General features: G+C 35.9%; 1 protein-coding gene across 6 annotated transcripts in view; it reads left to right on the top strand.

Annotated features, from left to right (window-relative positions):
* CLCN3 (Cl-/H+ antiporter 3) overlaps nt 1–19,941 on the top strand; it is an 87,958-nt gene extending 68,017 nt beyond the window's left edge. For 4 of the 6 annotated variants that reach the window (XM_087437433.1, XM_087437434.1, XM_004433483.3 and 1 more), the window contains 5 exons: nt 2,099–2,285; nt 5,431–5,829; nt 10,023–10,239; nt 15,156–15,231; nt 16,945–19,941. In XM_087437433.1, the coding sequence (XP_087293559.1) occupies nt 2,099–2,285; nt 5,431–5,829; nt 10,023–10,239; nt 15,156–15,231; nt 16,945–17,103 (1,038 nt within the window). In that variant the 3' untranslated portion in view covers nt 17,104–19,941. The remainder of the gene's footprint in view (nt 1–2,098; nt 2,286–5,430; nt 5,830–10,022; nt 10,240–15,155; nt 15,232–16,944) is intronic. The other 2 variants (XM_004433485.3, XM_004433486.3) reach the window with 1 other exon arrangement.
* The last annotated feature ends 5,151 nt before the right edge of the window (nt 19,942–25,092 follow it).

The raw sequence follows: 25,092 nt of genomic DNA, 5'->3' as shown, positions 1-25,092 counted from the left end.
GGTGGCCTCAAGGTAGTTAGATTTCTTACATGGTAGCTCAAGGTTCCAGAAGCAAGTGTCCCAAGAGGACCATTTCTAAATAAGCCAAAGAAGTCACGCAACATGCCTTCTGTTGCATTCTCTTTGTCTCGGCAGTCACAAAGGCCCACCCAGGTTCAGAGGGAGAGACATATACTCTACCTCTTAGTGGGAGGAGTGTCAGAGAATTTGTGATCATTTTTTAAAACTACTTATATTAGTTTCGTATTGCTGCTGTAATAAATTACCACAAACTTAGTGACTTAAAATCATGCAAATTTATTATAGTTCTGGAGATAAGAAGTCCAAAATGGGTCTCACTGGGCTAAATTCAAGGGATTCACAGGGACTTATGGAGGTTCTGCTGGGGCAGGGGTTGGGGGGTTGATTTTTTTGCCTTTTTCAGCATTCTGGAGGCCACCCACATTCCTTGGCTCATGGTTCCCTTCTCCCATCTTCAAAGCCAGCAATGGCTGGTCAAGTCTCTCTTTTATCTCATCATTCTGACACTAACTCTTCTAAATCCTTTTTCCACATTTAAAAAACCTTTGTGATTACCTTGGGCCCACCCAAATAATCCAGGATAATCTCCTGCTTTAAGGTCAGATGATTAACAACCTTAATTCTTTCTGCACCCTTAATTCCTCCTTGCCATGAAACATAATGAATTCACAGCAATTAGGATATGAATATCTTTGGGGAGCCACTATTCTGCCTACCATATCACTATAGGGTGTTAGCTTGAAAGGACACTGCAGACTCAGAGTTAAATTACCAGGCCTATGAACACCATGCCTTTTTCCATCTAGGATTTAAGGCAACTGGGACTCGTGCCCTGGGACATTGCTTTTTGAATTTACACAGGTTAGAATAACATTCATTAATTAGTGATTTGCCAGTAAATATAATTCTCATATAACTGTCAGTGATATGGGGAGTCAGATGTCAGCTAATCCTTGTTCTTTAAATTATTGCACCAATAATTTATGTAATAGTTACTATTCACTAGTGATAGTGTGCTTTCTCGGATGTAAATTATGTGGAATAACAGCTTAATTTCAATGAAATTAGAGTGGTGTTAGTTTTTGAAATATGGTCTCTCTCTTTTCTGTTGTCCTCTGTGTTTACTCCACTGGGTATAGGAGTTAAATAATAGAGAAACTTTGAAGTTTTACTTTTTTTTTCCTTAGCGAATTGAGTTAAAGAAGCTGTTAAAGCTCCTATTTCTACAGTAAGTTGATTTTCTGTAAATCCCAACTTTCTCACCCTCAGTTGAGCTACAGAAAGCCAGAGGCAGTGGGCAGGCCTTTGTTAAGTCCTATATTACCCTCCACTCTGGCTGAAGGATCCTAACTGGCAGGAGAGTGTACAACGTATTTTGATCCCTTCTATTCGGATATCCTTCTAATGATCTTGATATACACTTCAACATACCATCATTTTGTACTCAGCTTGTTTCATATCCAGAACAGTTTAGAGCTATTAGTCTTGTAGTAGTCTTTAAATAATCTTGCTTAAGGTGTTTATTATCCCTATTATATATATATATCACTATATATATATATATCACTAAAAAAATATTACAGGACCAGATAAGATTGCCTGCTTTACATTGTACTACTTAGGAGGAATAGCATGTAATATTTCTATCATTTGATAAACAACAAATATGTAGAAAGGACATAATCTTGGAGTAAAGGAGGGTACTTCAAACTGAGTTGATTTAGTTTTATGAAATGATTCATATTGTCTCTTTTTTTCCCCCCGTTTCACCATGGACTAATGAAAATTTTGTTAGGAGCTGGCATTTAGGAACCCTGAGCTAAAGCATAAATAACCCTTGGGTTATTTTCTCTTTGGCCTAGAGAATGTGATTTGTTATTTTGTAACTGAACGAATAGAATATTAAGGTACTGTTATAATAAGATTTTACTACAGTTTTATTTGTACTAGGATTTTGCTGTAGTATAAATAAAGTGTGAAAAGAATCCAAAGCGTTAGAACGAAATCCATAGAATGTAGGTTTCAAGCGCATAAGTAGAAGATGTCTGCCTCATTAAGCATTCTGTTTTTGTTATAGGTTCCGTCAGGCCTGTTCATCCCTAGTATGGCCATTGGAGCAATTGCGGGAAGGATTGTGGGGATTGCAGTGGAACAGCTTGCATATTATCATCACGACTGGTTTATCTTTAAAGAGTGGTGTGAGGTTGGGGCTGATTGCATTACACCTGGCCTTTATGCCATGGTTGGTGCTGCTGCATGCTTAGGTAATTTAACTGTGTCTGTCTGTGTATGGATGTTTGTGAATCTGAGTGAGTGAGAGCGTGCTCATGCTTAAATTGGGGGGTGGGAGGAGGTAGGGTACAGGACAGGAGTGAAACAGCACTACTACTCTTATATGGTATTGTACAGTACTGGTTTTCATTTTACCTGTCTCTGAACATTGGTTAATGCAAAAGATTTAATAGTAGTTAGCATCTTTTTTAATATCATGTAATACATTATGACAGAAAACATCTCAGTACAACATAGGCTTAATTTGAATCCATCCAAGGAGATTTTTAGTTTTGTCATTGTCAGGGATCTTGGCTTACCTATAACAACTATAGCATGGTTCCTAAGATTAGCATTCTAGCAAAGCTTCAGAATAGCTTTGCCTGTGCTCTGCAGTGATTTATTGTTAGCCTTAGTAAAAGGTTTCTTTACCAGCCCTCCTCCATTTAAGGTACATTTATAGCAAAATGAAAAAAGATAACTACTGTTTTAATGAAAAGAAAAGCAAAATATCTATATTAAACACTTAGGAGTCTATTTATTGTCCTCTTGCACATAAAAAGTATTTATTTCTTTTTATATTTAAAATGTCAGCTGAACTTTGGTTATAATATTTAGTCATTGTTGGTATTTTGACTTATTTTTGTTCAGTGAGTCAAAATTGTGTAAAGTAATTGTTGGTCTTCAAAAGTGTAATATCAAATGAAAGTGAAGGACAGAATCATTTTCACCAAAGTAGCAAGTATTTATTAAGTATTCACACTGTTTAGCACTGTGCTAGGTGCAATGAGTGATACAAAAAAATGTATAAAATATGGGGCCAACCTCAACTACAGTCAGACTGGGGAGACAAGTCCAACACTGAGAAAACAATAGTGAGCAATATATAATGATTATATACAGTCCTGAATCTACGAAAATTTTAGGACTCTAGAGGAAAAAAGAGCTGAAGTAGTTCAGGTAGGGTAGAACATGAGTTTTATTTTAAAAGATTAGTAGAATTTAAAGGAGAAGGCTTTGTTGAAGAGTATAATAATGGGAAGACAAAAGAATTGGGATAGGAATAAATTTAGTATTCACGGGGCTTTGAAGAAACTGATAATATTGAAGTAGAGAGTGCATTTTTTAGATACTTTTGGGGAATGAAGTTGGATTGGTGAGAAGGAGCCAGATTATGAAAAGGTGGTGATTTATATCAGGATGAATTTGTATTTGGAATTAGTCAGATCTGTGGCAGAGTCATAGCTTTGTCATTTTTATTTTTTTATTTTTATTTTTTTTTTAATTTTATTTATTTATTTATTTTCCCCCCAAAGCCCCAGTAGATAGTTGTATGTCATAGCTGCACATCCTTCTAGTTGCTGTATGTGGGACACGGCCTCAGCATGGCCGGAGAAGCAGTGCATCAGTGCGCGCCCGGGATCTGAACCCGGGTCGCCAGCAGCAGAGCGCGCGCACTTAACCGCTAAGCCACGGGGCCGGCCCAGCTTTGTCATTTTTAGATTGATGACTTTGGGAAAGTTCCTTTACTTCTTTGATTTTTTATTTTCTTATCTTTTTTTTTAAAGATTTTTATTTATTTATTTTTTTCCCCCCAAAGCCCCAGTAGATAGTTGTATGTCATAGCTGCACATCCTTCTAGTTGCTGTATGTGGGACGCGGCCTCAGCATGGCCGGAGAAGCGGTGCATCGGTGCACTTCCGGGATCCGAACCCGGGCCACCAGTAGTGGAGGGCGCGCACTTAACCGCTAAGCCACGGGGCCGGCCCATTATTTTCTTATCCTTAAAGTGGAAATAATAACTACTTATCTCCTACAGTTGTTTTGAGGATTATATGAAATAAAATGCATGTGAAGCTGTTAGCACAGTGCCTAAAATAAGTGCTTAGTTAAAAAAAAAAAAGCCTTTGTAAACTGACTAGGACATCCCTGGCATAGCGTAGATACGTAATATATAGTAGGTTCTTTCTCCCTTCTATTTTTAGGTTAAAAAACAAAGGAAGAGTTTAAGCTTAATACAGTATGAACTGGCGAGCCCTGGTAGGTTTTTGAGCAAAGGAGCAACATGGTGAAAGTAGTACTTAGGAAAGATTAACGTGGGAACATGGCTTATAAAGTGGATTGAAGGTAATGGGTCCTGGAGTGAAGGAGGTAAGATAAATAGTATTAAAATTAAGGAACAAAGTCTTGAAGGTCTGGATTAGGGTGGTGATAGTGAGAATATTGAGAAAGGGACCCATAGTTAGATATTTTGCAGAGCAAATCAGATAGGACTAGGTGAGAGTCTAGATATTGGGATAAAGTAAAGGGATGAACCAAGAATGACTACCTAGGTTGTCAGGACAAAGTGGTGCCCAGTGTTCGAGTCAGGGAAGCTGGAACCGGGGAGCTCTTTAGGGAAGAAGAGTTTAGTTTTAAGTGTGTGGTGTTTTCTGCGACAGTGGGTCATCCCAAGATTTTTTTTTACAGTTGGAAACAAGACAAGCACAACGATTAGATGCGGTATGCATAGTTGGAGACATGAGACAAATGCAACAGTAGGTGGAGAGGTGTGGATTAGGGAGGCATCAGCATAGAGATGATAGTTCAGAATGATGATTTGGGTAAATGAATAGATGAGTTTTCTGTATTATACGGTTAACATAAATCACAAGGCATCAAAATATCTTACTCATTTTGAAAAGATTTAGAGGTGAGAAATGTATTAAATTAATATTCTACCCACATATGAGTTTAATTGTAAATTGGTAGTAAACAAGATAGCTATGATGTGCTTTACCACATTCCTTAAGAATTAATAATAAGCTTTTATAAGGGTGCAATTATGTCTTTGCTAGAGCAGTAAACCAACGTGGCAAACTTGTTTTAGCTGGTCAGCTGTGATTTTTTAATTTGGAGTAAATAGGTTTTGAAATGTTATTCTAATAGACTTCTGTATTATAAACAAAGAAGATGGGTGTTTCTCTACATCTTGTTAAAATAGTGATAATTGTCCTAAGGGAAGAGTAGTAGTTGTTGATAATCCTTTTCACTAAATTCTGTTTACAATTTGTGTTCAACTGCCTAGTACCAAAATTCTCCTAACATGTATTGATGAAGACCCTGTCCTTCCTGACCAGTGGTGCTTATATTTTTCAGGTGGTGTGACACGGATGACTGTCTCCCTGGTGGTTATTGTTTTTGAGCTTACTGGAGGCTTGGAATATATTGTTCCCCTTATGGCTGCAGTAATGACCAGTAAATGGGTTGGAGATGCCTTTGGTAGGGAAGGCATTTATGAAGCTCACATCCGGTTAAATGGATACCCTTTCCTGGATGCGAAAGAAGAGTTCACTCACACCACCCTGGCTGCTGATGTCATGAGACCTCGAAGGAACGATCCTCCCTTAGCTGTCCTGACACAGGACAACATGACAGTGGATGATATAGAAAACATGATTAATGAAACCAGCTACAATGGCTTTCCTGTCATAATGTCAAAAGAATCTCAGAGATTAGTGGGATTTGCCCTCAGAAGAGACCTGACGATTGCAATAGGTACCCTTTTTAAAAAATACACACACACACATATATGTATATCAGTATCTATTGGTATCGAGATATCTAGGTAGGTAGATATATAATAGATTTCTGGAAGAAAGGAAAGCAATAAAATTTAATTGGTTGGGTTTGTGGGAGCAAGGGATGTATTTTATGTCTCTTAAAATCTTAGGTTCTTAAGGAAAGGAATTTATGCTTTCGTGGATTATTTTCCTACTAGATATAGTTTTTTCTTTTGGTTTGGCATTGTTATAAGAAATTGGAGTCAGATTCTTTCTTTTCCCACACAGATAAGACTTGTTAAGTTGATATTATTTATAAATAGCATGTAATATAAGGCCTTAGCAAGTGCCAGGGCAGCCAGCTAAATATATTCTTGTATTTAATAAAGTTAGCTTATTTGAATGCAAGTTATTGAAAATCCTATCTTCATTGGTCTGTTTCATATCAGAATCACAAGGTTTTGCTTTTCCAGTTTTTGGATTTAGGTTTATAATATTAACTTGTAGTATCTAGTTCAAAGTGAAAAATTCATTGAGATTTTAGTTTAGGTCAAATCCCAGGCTGAAAAAGTATATAAATCCTGTTGTGTTTTGTGCTGACATTCCTGAAAATATGGTTTAAAGACATTAGCCATACTATGTTATTTCTTAGAAACTTTTTCTGAGGAGGAAGCAATTGTGTTCCTCCAAAATTTATTTTTCCCCTTACCTTATAGTCCTGCAGTATTGATATGGGCCCCAGTAAGGCTTCTAATCGTTTTCTACACAATCTGACTCCTCTCCCCACAATCCCCAAAGGTAATGGATGATTTTTTTCATCAAGCCCTTGCTTTGATACTCCCCAGTTTTTAGTAGAGGACCCTGAAAATATCAAGCATTTGGCCTGTCCCAAAAGGTCATTCCTGTGAGCCTGTCATCTCCCTTCCAACTTATTTCTATGGTCATTGCAAAAGGATTGTAAATATTTCAATTCTTATGCCATTTCAAGAGGGAAGACTAGACAATGTAGATGGGGAGTATTTCTCAAATCAGACTGAAAACTCTCAGTTTACAAGAGCTATTAAAGCAAAAAAAATAAATAAATAAAAAAGAAAAGTGCCTACAGAGAATTTCCTGTTCAGTTTAGGAAAAGGCTACATACAGCTTTGGAAGGCTTTTTCAAAGACTTGCAATTCCATTATTCCAAGTTTTTGCTTTAGGTAATAGAATAGTAGTTGCCAGAATGGGCAAAGTATATGGTCAGACTTGGCTATGTTCAAGTGTTTTAGCTTCTAAGCCATTACCATGGCCAAACCTACAATCAGAGAAGAATTTCATTGTTTAGAATCACATTCTTTAGGTTTTAATAGTAACCAGCCAAAGGAAAGAAAAAGATCGGAATTTTGGAATTCACATAAAAATTTAAAGGAGAAAGGCCAGGTTTTTAAAAGATAAAGAAGAAAGTGTAAGGTTAATAATTATTCACATTACCACTGATTCTGTGGATATATTTTTATGTTTTATTACTGTCTTGAGAAATAGAATATTGGGATAGATGATAATGTTGGTTTAAGGGAATAGGGGTACTTTAGATATGTAAGATATCAAGTCATGTCATCAGAAATGTTAGTCACATGATGACTTTTTGAATACACCTTAAATATTTACCCACATATATTTTTGTGAAGTTTAAGTTTTTGATTGGGAAAAATAGACCTGTACACTAGGTTTTGTGTATATGTAGAATATATAAAAAATGTATTACATATAAAATATAATATGTAATTTATATATGTTTATATAAAGTACTTTACTGAAGGGCAAAAAAGGATGCTTGAGTAGGTGCTGAGCTATATACCATATCCAGGGATGGGAAAACTCAAGATTTTAAAAGAACAGTTTTTCCCAAATTTATTTATAAACTCTGCATTTTCATGTTATGTCTTTAAAATTTTTTTTTAGTTTATGTGTAGATAGTACATTCACATAGTTCAAATTCAGGAAGGTTAAAAGTGTATAGTGAAAAATCTCTCCCACCCATGACCTCATAGTTACCACTTTAACTCTCCATAGGCAGCCGTCTCCTTGGTGTCTTCTGTATTCTGTAGATATTATTCTATGCTTATATAAGTATATATATATATTTTTTTTTCCTCTTTTTAAACAGATTGTATCATATTATCCAATACATGCTGTTCTGTACCTTATTTTTTTCACTGAACAATGTTTTCTTGGACATCTTCCCAAATCAGTGTAGAGTTTCCTCATTTTATTTTTTTTCAGCTACACGGTATTCCATTGAGTAGATGTACCATGGGATACACCATGATTTTTTAAATCAGTTCCCCATTGATGGACATCTAAGATGTTTCCAATCTTTTGCTATTATAAAAATTGCTGCCTTATTTATTTGGCATTTTGCCTATGTGCAAAGGTAGGAAAATTACTAGAAGTGGAATTGTTGGATCAGAGATTAGATATGTTTGTAATTTTGTAAGATATTTTTAAATTACATTAAGTAGTGGTTATACCATATACTACTACCAGCAGTGAATGACAATTTACTATGTTGAAGTTTAGTCTTTTTTGATGAGTTTTGAGAAGTATATTAACATGAACAGGAAAAATAAAACATAAAAATTTAGAGAGAGGGGAAGACAGATAATTTTGTATTAATGATTAGAGGTAAAATTCGTATTTACTTTAAGAAACTTTATGTTAGAAAAGAACCATTCCCATTCTCCGGGAAGTGTAACTCTGTGTTCACATGCACACTTTTTAAAAAAATGTCTGAATCAGATCAGACATTTTTGATGTCTGATGTATGTTTTCTGCTTCAAAGGCCTTTGAATGAATGGCATTCAAAAAAATTGTTTTTTTCAAAAAAACCCCAACAAGACAAAACTAAACCTAGCAGATGTCCTGGCACTTTTAATTAATCAATTAGGTTAATTTTATGAAATTGTTTTATTGTTAAATGTTTCTTTAAACAATCTCTCAGCATATTTTCATTGGTGATCTAATATTCGTTATATTAAGGTGTTTAAGATTGATGATTGGGGTTAGTTTTAACTCAGAATGTCTGTCATACATGCTAACAGTATTTACACTCCACCATTCACCGGTCATTAGCCAGATGCTTCTATGGGCTAAAAGCAACTTAAGGAGCATTTTTTGAAAATCATTTATGTCGGTTGCTAATGGGCTTTCTTCTTTTCCGTGCCTTTACCATGCTTTTAAGATGGTTTAGTAAATACTAGCTATTAGAACTTCGCTTAATGTCTTCCTACGTGAACGTGTTACAACACAGTTAAATAGGGCTTTAGCGGTCAGAAGGAGTAAAAAGCATTGCCGTATTGGTTTATGAGCTGTATATGTTTATCTGCTTCTCAGTTTAGGACTGATGCTTATTATTTTGGCTTAAATATTTTTGTAGCAGAATTCATGTTTAAAATGTGTTCAGTATAACAAATACCATATTTGTACACACAATTTTGATTACATACCAACTCAAAATGGAAACATAAAGCTGACTGTTTTATTTTATTTTTGTATTCTCTCCATTTCATGGGTTTCCTTCTTCTTCCTGTGGTCTCTGTTCTTCCTCTGCAGTTTTCTGCATCTTTGTCACTTCTTGTCCAGCACTTTCAAAGGTGGGAGTGGAAGTAGGCAGCAAGACAGAGGCATTTGAAGCAGAGCACACTGGAGAGGGGAAATGAACAGAGCCTTTACAAATAAAACACCCTAAATCAGTCTGTGTCCATTATGGCGTAATTGTAGTTTCAACCCAAATGTTAATGCTCATGACTCACATAGAAAATTAAACTATAGCATTAGAAAAGAGAAAGAACTAGCTAATTCACAGAGGTGGAATACACAACATAGTCAAAGCAAGGATGAAACTGTCTTTAGTCCCACCTCCAATGCAGGATCAGTGACATTTAGCTCAGGCAGGTGTCATTCGATGATGAATTCCTGTAATAAACTGTGCTCTCATAATTTGTGAAGGTTTTAATTTTGTCAAATATAAGAAATTGCTAAATGGCTTTTCAGTTGATTCCTTTCTTGGTTAAGAAGCTCGGAAAAAATGAAGGGACCAAAAGTCATGGGATACATTTATTTATTTATTTTTTATCTCTGAATAAGTAGATTGCCTTTAAAACAAAACCTGTCAATTTTTAATTTTTGGTCTTCTCTATCTCTTTACAGAAAGTGCCAGAAAAAAACAAGAAGGTATCGTGGGCAGTTCTCGTGTGTGTTTTGCACAGCACACCCCATCTCTTCCGGCAGAAAGTCCCCGGCCATTGAAGCTTCGAAGCATTCTTGACATGAGCCCTTTTACAGTGACAGATCACACCCCAATGGAGATTGTGGTGGATATTTTCCGAAAGCTCGGTCTGAGGCAGTGCCTTGTAACTCACAATGGGTAAGTTTGATCAAAGAAATCAGTTCATTTACCAGAATTTATGATCCTTTTTAGTAGAATTCATCTGTGGTTATTAGGGGAAAGTGTAAGGCTGCTCCCAAGCAGGGAAGTCTGTCTTGTAGTACGGTTATAAATATGGGATCAGTCAGTCAGAGTCACACTTACTGAAGAATAAGAAAAATGTCTACTGCCAGATCTTTGCCAAAATATAAAGTGACATTTGTCAGGAACACGTCAAAGTTGGCAGAGAGGTGCTGAAACATCTGTGGCGTGCACATTGAGCCTAGAGTATTTCCTTTCTCAGAGGACTAGCAGACCTAATCTGGATGAAGTACTGCAAAAACCTGCTTTCTTTTTGTCAGTATTGCATTTTTAGAATACAAATTTCTAGTACAATAATTACTTTCTAGATGTTTTGCTATTTACTGTTTCAGCCATTATTTGGTTTATCATGTAATGAGGGAAATAATATATAATTAAATGAAATTTGTAACTTAGCTAAAAACCTCCTTTAGCAAATGCTTTGTTTCCGTTTTTCTACCTTCTCCATCCAGAAATCTTTTACATAAACTGCTAATGACCAACACTCATGTATTTAAAATGTATAAATTGATTATTTATTTTTCTGCCCTTTAGACGTACACTCCAGTGTTTCTCCAGGATAGGAACATAGGGAAGTTTTGTTTGGCAGATGTCAAAGGGATTCTGGGACGTAATAGACAGTGTGCCTCAGCAGACCTGCTCTTGCTTCATTGCCACTGCTCCCCTCTTCCTGGACCTGGGATCTGTTTCCCCACCATTCTCTCTCCAGTCCCCTTTATTTCCGTTTTGTTGCTGTTCCTAGTTGAAATACTTAAGAACTCTGTTTTATCTGAAGGCTGATAACAGAAAGGCTAGAAACAAGAAACAAAGGGTGTTTGTTCTTGGATTATGCATAAACTAGATGGTTAACCCTGCACAGTGTGAAGCTAATTGAAACACTAAACACTTAGAGAATCACAGCAGGTTTTTTAATTTAATTTTATTATTTTTTAATTTTTTTTTCTTCTTTTTATTGCAGTAACATTGGTTTATAACACTTTGTGAGTTACAGGTGTACATCATTATATTTCAATTTCTGCCAGCAGGTTTTTTTTTAAAAAAACGTTTTGTACAAAGCACATGGGTGACAAAACACATGACCCCTGTCTAGAGAAAGGAGGAAAAAAGAACAAAAGGGAGAGAAATTTGTTCATTGAACACCTTCTTCATGTTTCCCATTTAACTTTGTGGCACGTCTGCAGAGTAGGTGGTAGTATCCCTACTTTACAGATGTAGTGATTGAAGCTCAAAGGGGTTTAATAATTTGCCCAGTAACGTGGATAGCAAGTCATAGATCAGGGAATCAAGTATCTTGCCAATTTTAAAGCCCAATCTCTTGCCACTGTTTTACTCTGTAATTGACTGATAGACTATATCTTCTTTCTTTGTGATTTCTTAAACTACTACTATTTTCTTGGACAATATATTAGACCATATTGAGTTAGGAATAGAAATATGAAGCTAGAGAATTAGATCCATGTTTAGTGTTTTCACTGTGCTAACCACTTAAAATAACTCAAGGTAAGATGAAATAAATCATTAAAGGGATAAAGCTCTTGATTAAGGGCTGAGAGTTTGCCATTTTAAATATCACAGATACTGATTGGAGAAGAGATATATGTAGTAAAATAACTATTTTCTTTTGTTTAACGTTGTTTAATTTAAAAAATAATGGTACCAAACTTCATTGTTTAAAAACTTAATAAGTACACGTTAAATGGAGTAACTTTTCATAAAGCTTTACTGATTCTTGGGCCCCTTTAATTATAAATGGCTCAACTGGAAGCTAAGCTGAGTTGTTATAAACTTTTACTTGCTTTGAGTTGTTCTCTGTACCTGGCATGGTTTGTCCTTTTACATACCAACAAATATAAATGTCAGTCTTTAGTCATGATTAACTATGATCACAAAGCTATATGGGTTAATTACCATATTTTACTTTGCTGATTAATTCCCAGGTTTTCCACAGCACAGATATTAGAAAGGAAAATGTTTTTTTAAAAGTGTAAAAATAGGGCCGGCCCTGTGGCTTAGCAGTTAAGTGCGCGTGCTCTGCTGCTGGATCCTGGGCGCGCATCAACACATTGCTTCTCCGGCCGTGCTGAGGCTGCATCCCACATACAGCAACTAGAAGGATGTGCAGCTATGATATACAACTATCTACTGGGGCTTTGGGGGAAAACAATAAATAAATAAAATTAAAAAAATAAAATAAAATAAAAAGTGTAAAAATAAAAAAGTGTTGGGGGGGAAGAGAAGATAGCTAATTAAAGTCTTACCTAATACTGCCTGTTTATAAGAAAGCTTGGGGTGGACTTTATCTAAAGGAATATGTTTAATTGCCTTAATTATATTTTCCTTATTTCTGTCCTTCAAGAAAAAAATATATATATATGTATGTATATATATAAAGAACAGAGATCATTTGGGGTGGTGGCTCTTGGGAATTTATTTTCTTTGAAATATGTAAGTAGAATGTTTTATTCTCACTTAAAGTTAAATGACTTAAACCCAGAAAAGAAATCATATCTTCTGGCTTATAGTGGAGAGTATGAAATTCTGGATAATTGTCCACATTTTATAGTTTATATTGGGTCCTTAGAGGTGGAAAATTACTATTTGGAGGAGGAGATACAACAAATCTAAAACCTTAGTACAAGGAGGAAGTGAGAATAAAGAGATGAAGGGGAAGTGTGTCTATAAATTTTAAAGATGTCAGTTATAGATTTCCCACATTTTATATTTTAATTAGTAGAATTTCTCAAAATCTTTTAGTCTTAGTGGGACTGGCAGGATGTTAATAGGTATTGCTCAAAAAGCGTTTTGTGACCATATAAGTTTGGAAAGTATTGGATTAAATACAATTGAGGTTTCTTGACTGTGGAACTGTTGATATTATTTGATTCTCAGACGAGGATAATAGGAAACATAGTTTTCCAAACTTATTTGAACATGCATCCTTTTTTCTGATGGAAGCAAAGGGGCGGAAGAACTCCTGGGACTGGTGTGTCTTGGAACATACTTTGGGAAAATGCTGGGTTGTGCCCTGTTAACTCGTACGTCATTACTTGTTAGCTCACAAGGAAACAGCAAATTATTCTTTTACATGAGATGCATTTTGCATTGATTTTCTTTGCACTTCCTGAAATTAATAAAGCAGCCCTGAACCTGGCCTTATTATTCTCAAATCACTTTTCTCCATTAACTAAAGAAAGGAAATACATATGCATTTCCTCCTTTTTAGGGCTATTACTTTGTGAATATAGAGATTACTTTGTAAATCTCCAAATTTGCCATTTGGTCCTTAATAAATTTATAACCTTCCTTATTGTGTACCTTGTGATTTGGCAGACCCTACTAATATGTTAACTGAAACTAATCATTGTATATAATTGAATAGAAAAGAATGAGTAAGAACTAAATTGGAATTATTTTACTTAATTGTCAAGGTTTTCACATTTCCTGACTCTGGCTATAAATTTAAGTGAATTAATGGTTTTTGTTGTTGTTGTTGTTATTTGTTTGTTTTACCTCAAACACCTAGTCAGAGAAGAACATCTATTGAGTGAGTGCTTGTTTTATCTAGTGTAGTTTCTGGACTCTTTTGGAGGGGGAGCTTGATCTCATCATGCTCTGAGAACTTTTCAGTTTATCTTTTTTTCTTAAGGATCAGTACATTATTTTTAAAAAATAATGAGAAAACATTAGCAGAGAATCTATTTGTGCTTTTTCCATTCCCTACCCTCCTGCTTCCCCACCCCACCCCCAGGCAGCATCCTAAGGAACTATTTTATAACTGACATATCTGTAGGACCAGACTACTTTGACTAAGTCAAGTCCCCTGGTGACATTCTTCAAGAAGTCAGAATGTTCAAAGGCAGTTTAATAGTAAAGTTGACTTAACCAGATCACCAGGGAAATGTCTAATTACCCTGAAGGGCATTCTGGATGGGCTTCCAGAAAGATTAAAGCTTTTGAAAGTTTTGACATTCACTGTCTGTACTGCCATATATTGTAGTTGAATTTACTGACTTCCATTATAAAACCAGTAACCAGAATTTTGTTTTAATAATTAAAAGCAGTCTATTTTCAAGTATCCTTGTGAGAATTTATGTCCATCATTTTGCTTGATGTTATAGTAATGATATGTTAACTGAGAAATAATTATTTAGAAAAAAAAAAGTGTAAGGTAAAAGTCATTTTGACCCCTAATCATAAATATGTCTTATTAGCTTATTTTAAGAAGTAGCATTCAGCAGGTCCTAAAGATTACAGGATGTTTGTATTGGTCAGCATTATTTATTTCATACACATTGCCTTTAATTTTAATTCCAAATAATAGTAAGATCCAAGGGATTTCTTAAGTAGCCTCATAGGCAATAAAGGCTAAGCCTTCTAACTTTTCACTGCTGAGATAGAGCTAAATAATAGCTGCTGCATTGTGACATTTAAAAAATTAGAAAAAATATTTTCCTTTAAGGAAAGAACACTGAAAATGAAACTGAATTTCAGAATTTTATAGCTGTGTGTTAATAGTTTGTTTTGTACTTTTCTTTGTAGTCATCTTCATTGTGAACTTTTTTAATTTTTATTTTTAATTTAAAAAGGAAAACAACCCACTAATATTTAAAAATAGTATCATGTCACTTTTGAAAGTAGAATTTATAGAAATGGGACCTGGAATTTCAAATCATTTTTGTTTTTATTTTTCTAAAGTTCATTAAAAGCATTCTTATGGTTCTTGTTTTTATTTTTGCTCTCATTCTTCATCATGATTGGAACCTCTTTTAATTTAATTTCTCACACAGTTATTAGCATAACATGATCTGTTTCAGGATTGTCTTGGGGATCATCACAAAGAAGAACATATTAGAACATCTCGAGCAACTAAAGCAGCACGTGGAACCCTTGGTGATTAGAGATATCAGACCTCCTCATTAGACACCTTAGAAGGCAGGAAGCATGAAACTTGTGAACTGTTCAGTTCTCTCTCCCAGATATCTGCTAAACACAAAATCCTACATGCTGCCAATTACACTTCTATTTCATAAAATATGTTTGTAAGATAAATTTAGATATGTGTCAAATTCCATTCATAGGAAGTAAGCAAAAGTTAACATCTCTCATCAGAATCATTAGTTGCAATTTAAGACTGTAAACAATTTGGTAGTTGAAAGAGTAAATATTATTGGACATTCTTAAAGTAAACACAACAAATCTGTCTACCTTAGCAGATATACCCATCTCAGAAGACGCCTGACTGGTTAAAAATGTTGGCCCCACCACCCCAAACCCTTTTTCTTCTTCATGTTTCCTAATCTTGTGGTAGTTTTGTGGTAAATCTAAGCTCATAAATGATTTTAACGGAGCTTGTAGCAATGTTAGAATTGCTAACAGTTAAATGGATTTTTTTATGGGCACACTAACTAGATCGTAATGTGTATGTATTTGTGATTATAGCATGAGTTCTTTTTCTGCTGTACCCCACATACCTTCAAAGTTAAGAATGTGTGTCCTTCCATTTCATTAGTGAATTGTACCTAGCTTATGTGTGTGCCCCTTTTGTTTGATGTTTCTAGAATGCTACTAGCAGCTTTTAGGGTGAGTTACATTTGTTTTAACTGGCTTGATGTCCTAGTGGTTTCATGACTAAAGATAAATTTTGAATTATCTTAACCTTATAACCTAAAAATTGTCTGGCTTTAGCAATTAATACCTGAAATTATTTTGCCCTGCAATTGTCATAGGTATATAAAACCTGTCCCAGTTTGCTTAAGTATACAACTCATTATGTATTCCTGTTGTATGCTAATATTTCACAAGTGTTTCATGCATCCTTTTTAAAAAAACTACTAACCAGAATAATAAGTAGCTACTCATTCATTCTGCTTTCTGCTTCACCTAAAATAATCTTTTAGGACTGCTTTTTGATTTTTCACCTCTCTTTTAATGTAAGCATTAACAACTAAGACTTTCATAAAAGCACTGTATCTTAACTTTTTTGGCCAAAATCAAAAAAGGAAAACATTGATGAGTGTACTAGAAGCTTGGGTTGCCTTACTTGGGGTTCTGAAGTTTGGGATTGAAGTTCTGTGTTGAGCATTTTATATGCATTTTATCTCAATTGTATGTGCTTTCATGAAGATTCTGCATACAACTGGGCAATCCTTAAATTATTTTTTAAAAGTTAGTTAATTTTAGTTAAAAAGTAGAATATTGAAGGGATTGATCATCAGACATTTTATTGCTTTCTTGATGTGATGGGAATGAATTTTCCTTCTCAGATGGGATCAGTATCATTTCTTGTTCATACATCCTCCCATTTTTCGTTACTTTTTTGTTGGCATACGTTAATCAAAATAGCTCTACTTCCATGAGGCGTGCAGTCCTCAGAGTCTCAGTGGAAAGAACATGGTACTATTAGTGACCATAATACTTTTTATATCAAAGGATGGTTGCTGGATAATTTAAATATCTTTACCAGTAAAATACTTTTTGAAAATAAAAAATCGGGCTGCTTGCTTTGCTCTATCCCTGTCAACAAAAAGGATTTAGCTATAGCTTTAGCTTCTCTTTTTCTTTTCCCTTTTATTTTAATAGCAATCTTCTGTTTATCCCTTTCAGGCGCCTCCTTGGCATTATAACAAAAAAAGATATCCTCCGACATATGGCCCAGACGGCAAACCAAGACCCCGCTTCAATAATGTTCAACTGAATCCCGTAGATGAGGAGAGAGAGGAAACAGAAGAGGAGGTTCATTTGTTGAATAGCACAAGTCTTTAACCTGAGGGAGTCGTCTACTATTTTTTCTCCTTTAAAAAAAAAAAAAAAGGAAATATAAAAGCCGGGCTTTTGCAACATGGTTTGCAAATTACGCTGGTGGAAAGGAGGAGTCGTTTGGGGAGGGAAAGGAGAGAGAGAAGGAAATGAGTGAGGTATTTCCCCATCTAACCAAGAGCAGCAAGTCACCTCCTGTTCTGCACTGGATGCGTTCAGCTGAGGATGTGCCATGATAGTGCAGGCTTGAGCCTCAACAGGGAGGACACCGGAGCCCTGGAGCACCTGGCCTGTTACTCCAACATTGCAAAGACGCGTTATCAGTCCCTATTTCTGGAGGGATCACTTTGAATTGAGCCATCTCTAAGACTGCAAGGTCTTGCCCTTTTTTATCAAAACTGTTCTGTTTAATTCATGAATTGTATAGTTAAGCATTACCTTTCTACATTCCAGAAGAGCTTTTATTTCTCTCTCTCTCTCTCTTTCTCTCTTGAGCTGTAACAAAGCCTCTTTAAATTGGTGTACCCTTATGAAGCAGTCCTTTCTCATATTGAGATGTACTGTGATTTTACTGAGGTTTCATCACAAGGAGGGAGTGTTTCTTGTGCCATTTACCATGTAGTTTGTACCATCACTAAATGCTTGGAGCAGTCACATGCACCACAACAAAGGCTGATCAAACAGGTAAAACCGCAAATGAAGCGTGAACGAAATCTCTCAGCACGTGTGCTGTGTGGTTCAGAATCAACAATGGAACTTGACTTGTAAGGATAAACAGAATTTTCTTTTTGTTTTTTTTTTCTCTCAGACTTTATGGATAATGTGACCTGGTCTTATGCAAATTTTCTATTTCTAAAACTCCTATGATATACAAGTACTGTTCAGCATAAGGAAACAAAATGCGGCTGCTTTGACAGTAAAGAGAAGGAATTATTCTGTTTAGCTGTGTCTGGAATTAATTGCATGTTTAAACACTGGAATTTTTTTTTCTTGAAATTAGATCAGTCATTTTTTTCTTTCCTCAAGATATTTTACTGCTGACACTGAAGAAGAAATGTAATTCATAACTTGCACTAAATGTATATTTCTTTTCTTAAAAATTTACCATTCTTATTTATATTTTTATGGATTAAAATTTATAAAATACAGATCAGTTAATATCGCACTTAAATAATTTTACATTTTTAATGTGATTTTTATAGACTAATTCAGACTTACAAATATGGAGATATGAACAAAGTTTACAGTGGGAACAAGGGTTTAAAAAGAGGTTGTGGTTATTTCTCTATGATCCAATGTGTACATAAACCTTTTTCTGATCTTTCACTGCCATCCCCTGGATTGTCTTCTGACCTGTTCATTTTGACTCATTAACTGGAAGATTGAAACACTAGAAATCACTTTGCAGATTAAAACCAAAAGTTAAATAGCGTTAGCCTTTTTTAAAAAATGAAACAAATGAAAACAATAGAATTGCAAAGGTAGCAGTTAAAATTTTAATCTGAACATAACTTTTGAATCTTTGAGTAGGTCACGTCCATAAGTGTTCAATGAAGTTTTGAATTTCCACAGTGCACTTTTGCAGGATGAGTTGAAAATGTACGGGGGTGTGTTTGGGATTTTTGTTTTTGGAAATGTCTGTCTTAATCATGGTCTTAATTCACTATCAGCGAAGGTAGTTTACTTGAAAGACTGGCCCAAATATTCTGTGATTATGCATTTTGGGAATGAAAATGAATTTTTGCAGACAGACATTTTCTGAAACCTGACTGGCAATGAGCTGTTTTTACATTTTAGGAGTGATTCTTCACTTCTTAGTTCTTAATAATAATATATCTGTAAGATCTCTAAGATCACATAAGATCTGTAAGATCTTGAAGATTTATAAGATCCTGAAGCCATATTAGAATGACAGTGGAAGGTTGAGCAAAATTTTAGGAATTTCGTGAAGTATTCTTAGTTTTGCTATCTGCCTAACATTAGTATTTTGTCCTAGTTACTTTCCCCCCTTGGCATACTTCAAGTTTTCTTAGTGGCTCCTTCAGAGCCATTTGGCCATCCAGAGTCAAATCATTTCTAGATGATAGTTCTGTAAATCTGTCTCCAGCTTGTCTTCAGTGTATTTGCAGTGTGCCAGGAGGCACTGCTCGAGTATGAACTCCTCCTCAGCATTGGCTATTGAATAACTTAATTACGTGTCCTGAGTCACAAGCCTTCAAAGGAGAACCCAGTTTCTTTGCAGATAGCTTTATAACATTAAACTTCACGTGGATCTTATTTTCCATGTTTCGTTTTTGATTTCAGGTCCTCCTTTCATTGCTCATCCTGCTTCAGAGCCTGACATTTCAGGGTGGATGTTCATTTCCTTCTTGGTATATTTCTATCCCTGGTGTGTCTTACTGCTGAAATACAGGAAAAGTGCCGTATTTTTAATGTATTCAGTGGTTTTCTTTGGTATTACTATCTGTTTCACTTTTCTTTTTGATACGTTGAGGTGTGTCTGCTTTTCAACCAAACAATGAAATAGTGGTGACCATGAAGTATATGTGCCTGGCTAATTGGCAAATTAATTGACAATATAATAAGTGGAGCGCCTTATTTGAGTACCCTTTTTGAGAAGGTATGATGAGAATGGGCCAAGGGTGTCAGCATCTCTTCTTATTAATACTTATTTTCAATTTTGGTTCATGAAGAATGCTTAGTTTGTTAATCTGTGATGTTGCCTAGAGCTGTATTTATCTGTTTTTATTTATACTAGTATAGTAAAGCTGCTTATCATTACAGTAAAAATGATTACTGTGATGAGTTAATCAGAAAATCTATTAAAATCTATATGACAATGTGTGGTTTGGCCTTTAATTATATCTGTAACAGTCCTCCCACTTTTACTGCTGCTCTGTGCAGTGTAGGCCAACATGCCTGGCACATGCAGCCTCCAAGGGTGACAAATATAATGCTTCTCTCAGGTTACAAAGCCATTGCTGTGCTTTGCAAGCAAGGAGCAACAGAAGAATGGATGGTGGCTTGAACAGCAGGATGTACATACTACTAGCAATAGCATAGAGCCTCCATTTGTCAGTGAAAGTTGCAGGTTTGCAGAAAGATTTCACTTCTGTTTACTTTTAAAAACATGTTTTTTTTTAAAAAAAGAAGAATTCTGCTGTTTGCATGAAGAGAAAAGATGTAAATGATGTATGTGTTTTTTAAAAATTACCTTGGAAATTTGCTAATAGAACTGCCTGAAAGGAGCTGGTAACGTTTGAATTGTGAAAAGATTTCAGTGGTCTTCTAATATTAAACTTTTAGTAAAAAGGAGAACACTTTATTAAAAAGTCCAGGCTAGGTTTTTATCATTCATTTCATTTGATCCTTCACTAAATATTGATTGAACATTTGCTGTTTGCTAGGCACTGTTCTATGTTGTTAAAGCTTAATTCTTTTAGGGAAAGAGATATGTAGTATGTCAGATGGTGATAAATATCTTTAATTAGTTAAGCAAGTTTTTTTTTTTACTGATTCCTATGTGCTGCACTCTGTTATAGGCATACATAAATCAGGTAAAAATTCCCAATCTAATGGATAAAAATAAGTAATGGGGAGGATGCTGTTTTTATAGAGTGATCAAGAAAGGCCTCAGGGATAAGATGACCTTTGAGCAGAAACCTAAAGAAAGTGAGGGAATGATGTGTTTATCTGTGAGAAGAATGTCCCAAGAAGAGGAAATAGTATATGTAAACATCCTGAGGTAGGATATGCCTGACAGGTATAAGGAACACCAAGTAGGTCACTGTGGCTGGAGGAGAAAAGGGGTATAAGATGGGGAAAGAGGTTGAGGGTGTAGGAATTTGGCTCTTATTCAAAATAAAATGGGAAGCCAGTGAGGCAGAAAACTGACATGATCTCTCTGGCTGCTTTGTTGGGAATAGACTATGGTGTGTGTGTGGGGGGGGGGGGGGTGGAAGCAAGAAGACTAGTTAGAAGGCTCTTGGAATAATCAAGGTAAGATTTGAACCTGACTGGAGCTGGTGGAGATGGTTAAAGTGGTTAGATTCTAGACATTTTGAAGGTGGAATAGACAGGATCTGCTAATGGATTAAATGTGCAGTGATGAGAGAGGAATAAAGGATATCTCCAAGTTTTTGGCCTAAGTAGCTACAGAACAATGGAATGGCCACTGACTGAATTGGGAAAGACTTCAGGAAGAATCAATTTGGGGCTGTGTATAGAGGCATTTTGGTTTTAGACATTAAATTTTAAATGCCTTTTAGACTTCCAAGTGGAGATGTCACGTAGACAGTTGTATGTATGAGACTCCAATTCAGGAGAAAGTTCCAGCCTGAGAGATCTAAAAAAATATGGGAGGTATCCTCCTGGGACAGGATGAGATCACCATGGGATGAAGTGGACAGAGAAGGACTGAGCTTGACCTGTATGTATGTTTAGATTTGAGGAGATGAGTCAGCAAAAGAAGGAGCAGCCAGTGAGGTAGGGTGGGGAGTGACGCCATTAAGATAAGCATAGTCCCCTAAACCTGGTGCATAATAGTTTCAAGGAGGCTCAACTGTCAAGTGTTGCTGATAGGTGAAGTAAATGAGGACTGAAAATTGGCCAATGTGGAGATAACTGATAACCTTGACCAAAGCAGGTTCAGTGGAATCAGGCAAAAGTCTGATTGGAGTGGGTTCAACAGATGGGAAGGAATTGAAAGCAGCTATGACAATTCTTCTCGAGTTTTTCAGAAAAGGGATGTGTGATAAAGGGTCTTTTAAGATGTAGGATATTATAGCTTTTGTTGTTGATGGGAATGTTTGAGAGGGAAAATTAATGATCATAGAGGAGAGAGAGAGGTCCTGAGGAGGCAAGAGGGGTTGGCATCTCAGGCACATAGTGGGACGTTAAGCAACATCCATTGGAATGCGCAAAGTCAGAGTATGATGAGTAGTTGGTAGTGTGGTGAGATTTTGTGGAAGTTATTTTGATTGCTTCTATTTTCATAATGAAATAAACTGAGGATTGGGGAGAGGTGTTGCATGTTTGAGGAAAGATGTGAAAGTAGTAGGATTGATGGGCAGCAGCATGACCAACTTAAGGCTAAAATGAGACTAGTTGTCATAGTTGTATTTTTTTCTCCAGCCGCCCGATACTGAGCAGGAATAGGTGTAGGCAGCTTTTTATCAGGCGTAAGGTTCTAACATAACTAATGAAGAGGGGGACAATGGAGTGGGAGATGTGGGAGTGATTATAGTGATGGAGAGTGGAATCTAAGGGCTGAGTGGAGAGGGAAGCAAGAATATGAAGTGAGTGAAGAATAGTAAACAAGGCTGTTAGATCAATGAATTGTAGGGTACGGTGGGGTTGAAAAATTGTTGGAGTTGGGGTACTAGAGGGAGAGAGATGGAAAGATGGGTGATGATGTTTGGACAGGAGGATGCTTGAAATTGAGATTAGGGAGGGTTTTCATTACTGGTACTGACAAGGTCTAGGGTATGATTTTGGAGTTGGTGGCTGAAGTGGGGCACTGTCTAGATCAGGGGTCAGCAAATTTTTTCTCTGAAGTGCCAGATAGTAAATATTTTAGGCCTTGTGGGCCATACAATCTCTGCTGCAACTACTCTGTTGTTGTAGCCATATGTAATATGCAAATGCATGGGCATGGCTGTTTCTCCATAAAATTTTATTTACAGAAACAAGGAGTAGGTCAGATTTGGCCCTCAGCCCTAGTTTGTTTCAATCACTTAGTATAGGTCATTGAAAGAGAGTAAACTGTGAGGTTCAGGGTATTGGAAGGATCATAGATACTGAAATCTAAAAGAATCATAACAGGAGCATAGACAGAATGACATTAAGCCAGTAAGGTTTGAGCTAGTGCAAGGGTATGTGTCATTGTGGAGACATAGTTTATAGCACTATTTTGGATTAAGTTTTATAGCTTTCATTTTTTTTCTTGGGTATATCATTCTATGTATATGTTTGAAAGATTATATAGAAACTCAGTTATTAAGCTCTAGGGGTGAGCTTAGCTAAATTTGAGTTGGGTAATGATTTTCTGTGAAATTCTGAATGGGTGAAGGTACTTTCTTAAAGAGCCTGGGCACTTAATATATGTGTTCTCAGAGAACAGAAGAAGATAGGTGGCATTTGCAAGTTACTGTAGCCATTGAATGGCCAGATCCTAGGTCCATAAAAATATTTAGTACACTAGGTTTCAATGGACTATGCCTTTAAGCGAAGGAAAAAAGAAAGGAAGTTTTGGTATCCTACTGGAAGGAGCTTGCTCTTTAAAGAAAAATACTTTGTTGGAAGGTCAGTACCTCCTGAAATATGTTACTGGCCCTCCAACACAGCTGGTTGGGGTTTGAGACTGGAAATCCAAATTTCTTTGTTATTTCATGAAGCCTTATTCACAACCCTAATATCCAAATTATAACTGCCATATTCTTGGCATTGGTATCCATATTCTGTCTTGGCTCAGATACCCAGCTTACTGAAGGTTCACAGTGATGTTATGTTTGTGTAAGGAGTGGATGAAAGGTGATCTTTTTTTGTCCCCTTTCATTTGCTCTTTGATAAGAAATCCTGTTGGAATCCATATTACTGATAGCAAGAAGGCATATAAAAAAAAATCTTACAAACTATACATTTGAGACTGTTGGATCAACAAATGGCAAAATTAAAGGAATCTAGTATTTCTAGCTAAGCAAATTGTTTTAATGGAAGATACCTGAATTTGACTAATCAATATTTAAAAGATATTTGTGTTAACTATTTGTAAATACTGCCCCCAATATTAAGCAGCACCTTAGAAACTAAAGATATCTGAGGAAAAAAGCTCAACAGCTTCTAATGTAAGACCAAATGTGATTTGGTCACCTTTTCTAATCAAAGTATGGTGAGCTGTTACTCTAATATTTTAATACAAACCAGCTAATAAGTTCAGATGGGTCCAGGACCTGCAGATACTCACATAAGTGAAATGTGGCTGTTCCTTAAAACCTCTGAAACCACCCCATCAGAACTGTAAAAGTTCCTGTACAGTAATGAAAGGGAAGGTAAAGATCTCAGTTTAGTTTTGGCTAAGCTGTATGTCTCCCTTGAAGAAAGCATCTTAACTAACTGCCTACAAAGGCAGCATGGGCCATGGGAGGAAGAACAGATACTAGATGTAGGCTGTGCAGAGGGGATTTTTGATCCCAGAAGACATTCTGTTGTCTGAGAAGTCAAGAATCCTTAACTCCTGGGCATCTCATCAAAAAAATTTCCCAAACCTTGCTAGTGTGACTTTATCAGGCACTTAGTGATGGGCATAGGATAGGGTCATTTTATTCGACAAATACATATATATTCAAAGCTTTGTGTTACTGAGGGGGATATATACTCATAAAATTTATATGTCCTTAAAAAGCTTACAGCCTGACAGGGGAGATAGATAGACATGCTACTCAAAAATCCTGACTGCAAGTGTTCCCTTCTATAGTCTACTCACACCTTATATCAAAAAGAATAAGTATCTCAAATCTGTTCTAAGGAGACAGAAGACAGAGTAACTTTGGAGTAAGTCAACTTTGTTGACTATTCACCAAAAGCTCTTTGGGGAAGATGGGTCAATCTTCTACAAAAGGTGGGGGTTAAACTAGATGAGCTGAGGGCTCTTCTACCTTGAACTTCATATTAAGGGGGAAAATCTTATAGGCTCTTTAGCCCACTCCACAAAGTTTGCTATTTTGTATTTCATGGTTTGCTCTGTTTTTAAGGTGAAGGACATTTTGTCAGGCTTCAGGAGGATCTGAATCTGGTAAAACACAGCCATCCACAGATTTGTACTGGAAAGCTAATGAAATAATTTGCAATGGAAAACTCTAAAATCTAAATTCATGGTACATTGATTAGTATACTGTATATCAATATACTATGCTATATATATTGATTAGTAAATACAGACTGAGTCAAAGGAGAGTTGTTTTAAAGAATATACCTAATGGGATAATGGACTACTTG

This window comes from Ceratotherium simum, chromosome 12, assembly GCF_057802395.1.
Source record: "Ceratotherium simum simum isolate JZ-2026a chromosome 12, ASM5780239v1, whole genome shotgun sequence".
Classification (NCBI taxonomy): Eukaryota; Metazoa; Chordata; class Mammalia; order Perissodactyla; family Rhinocerotidae; genus Ceratotherium; species Ceratotherium simum.
This window is presented reverse-complemented; position numbering and strand designations above follow the sequence as displayed.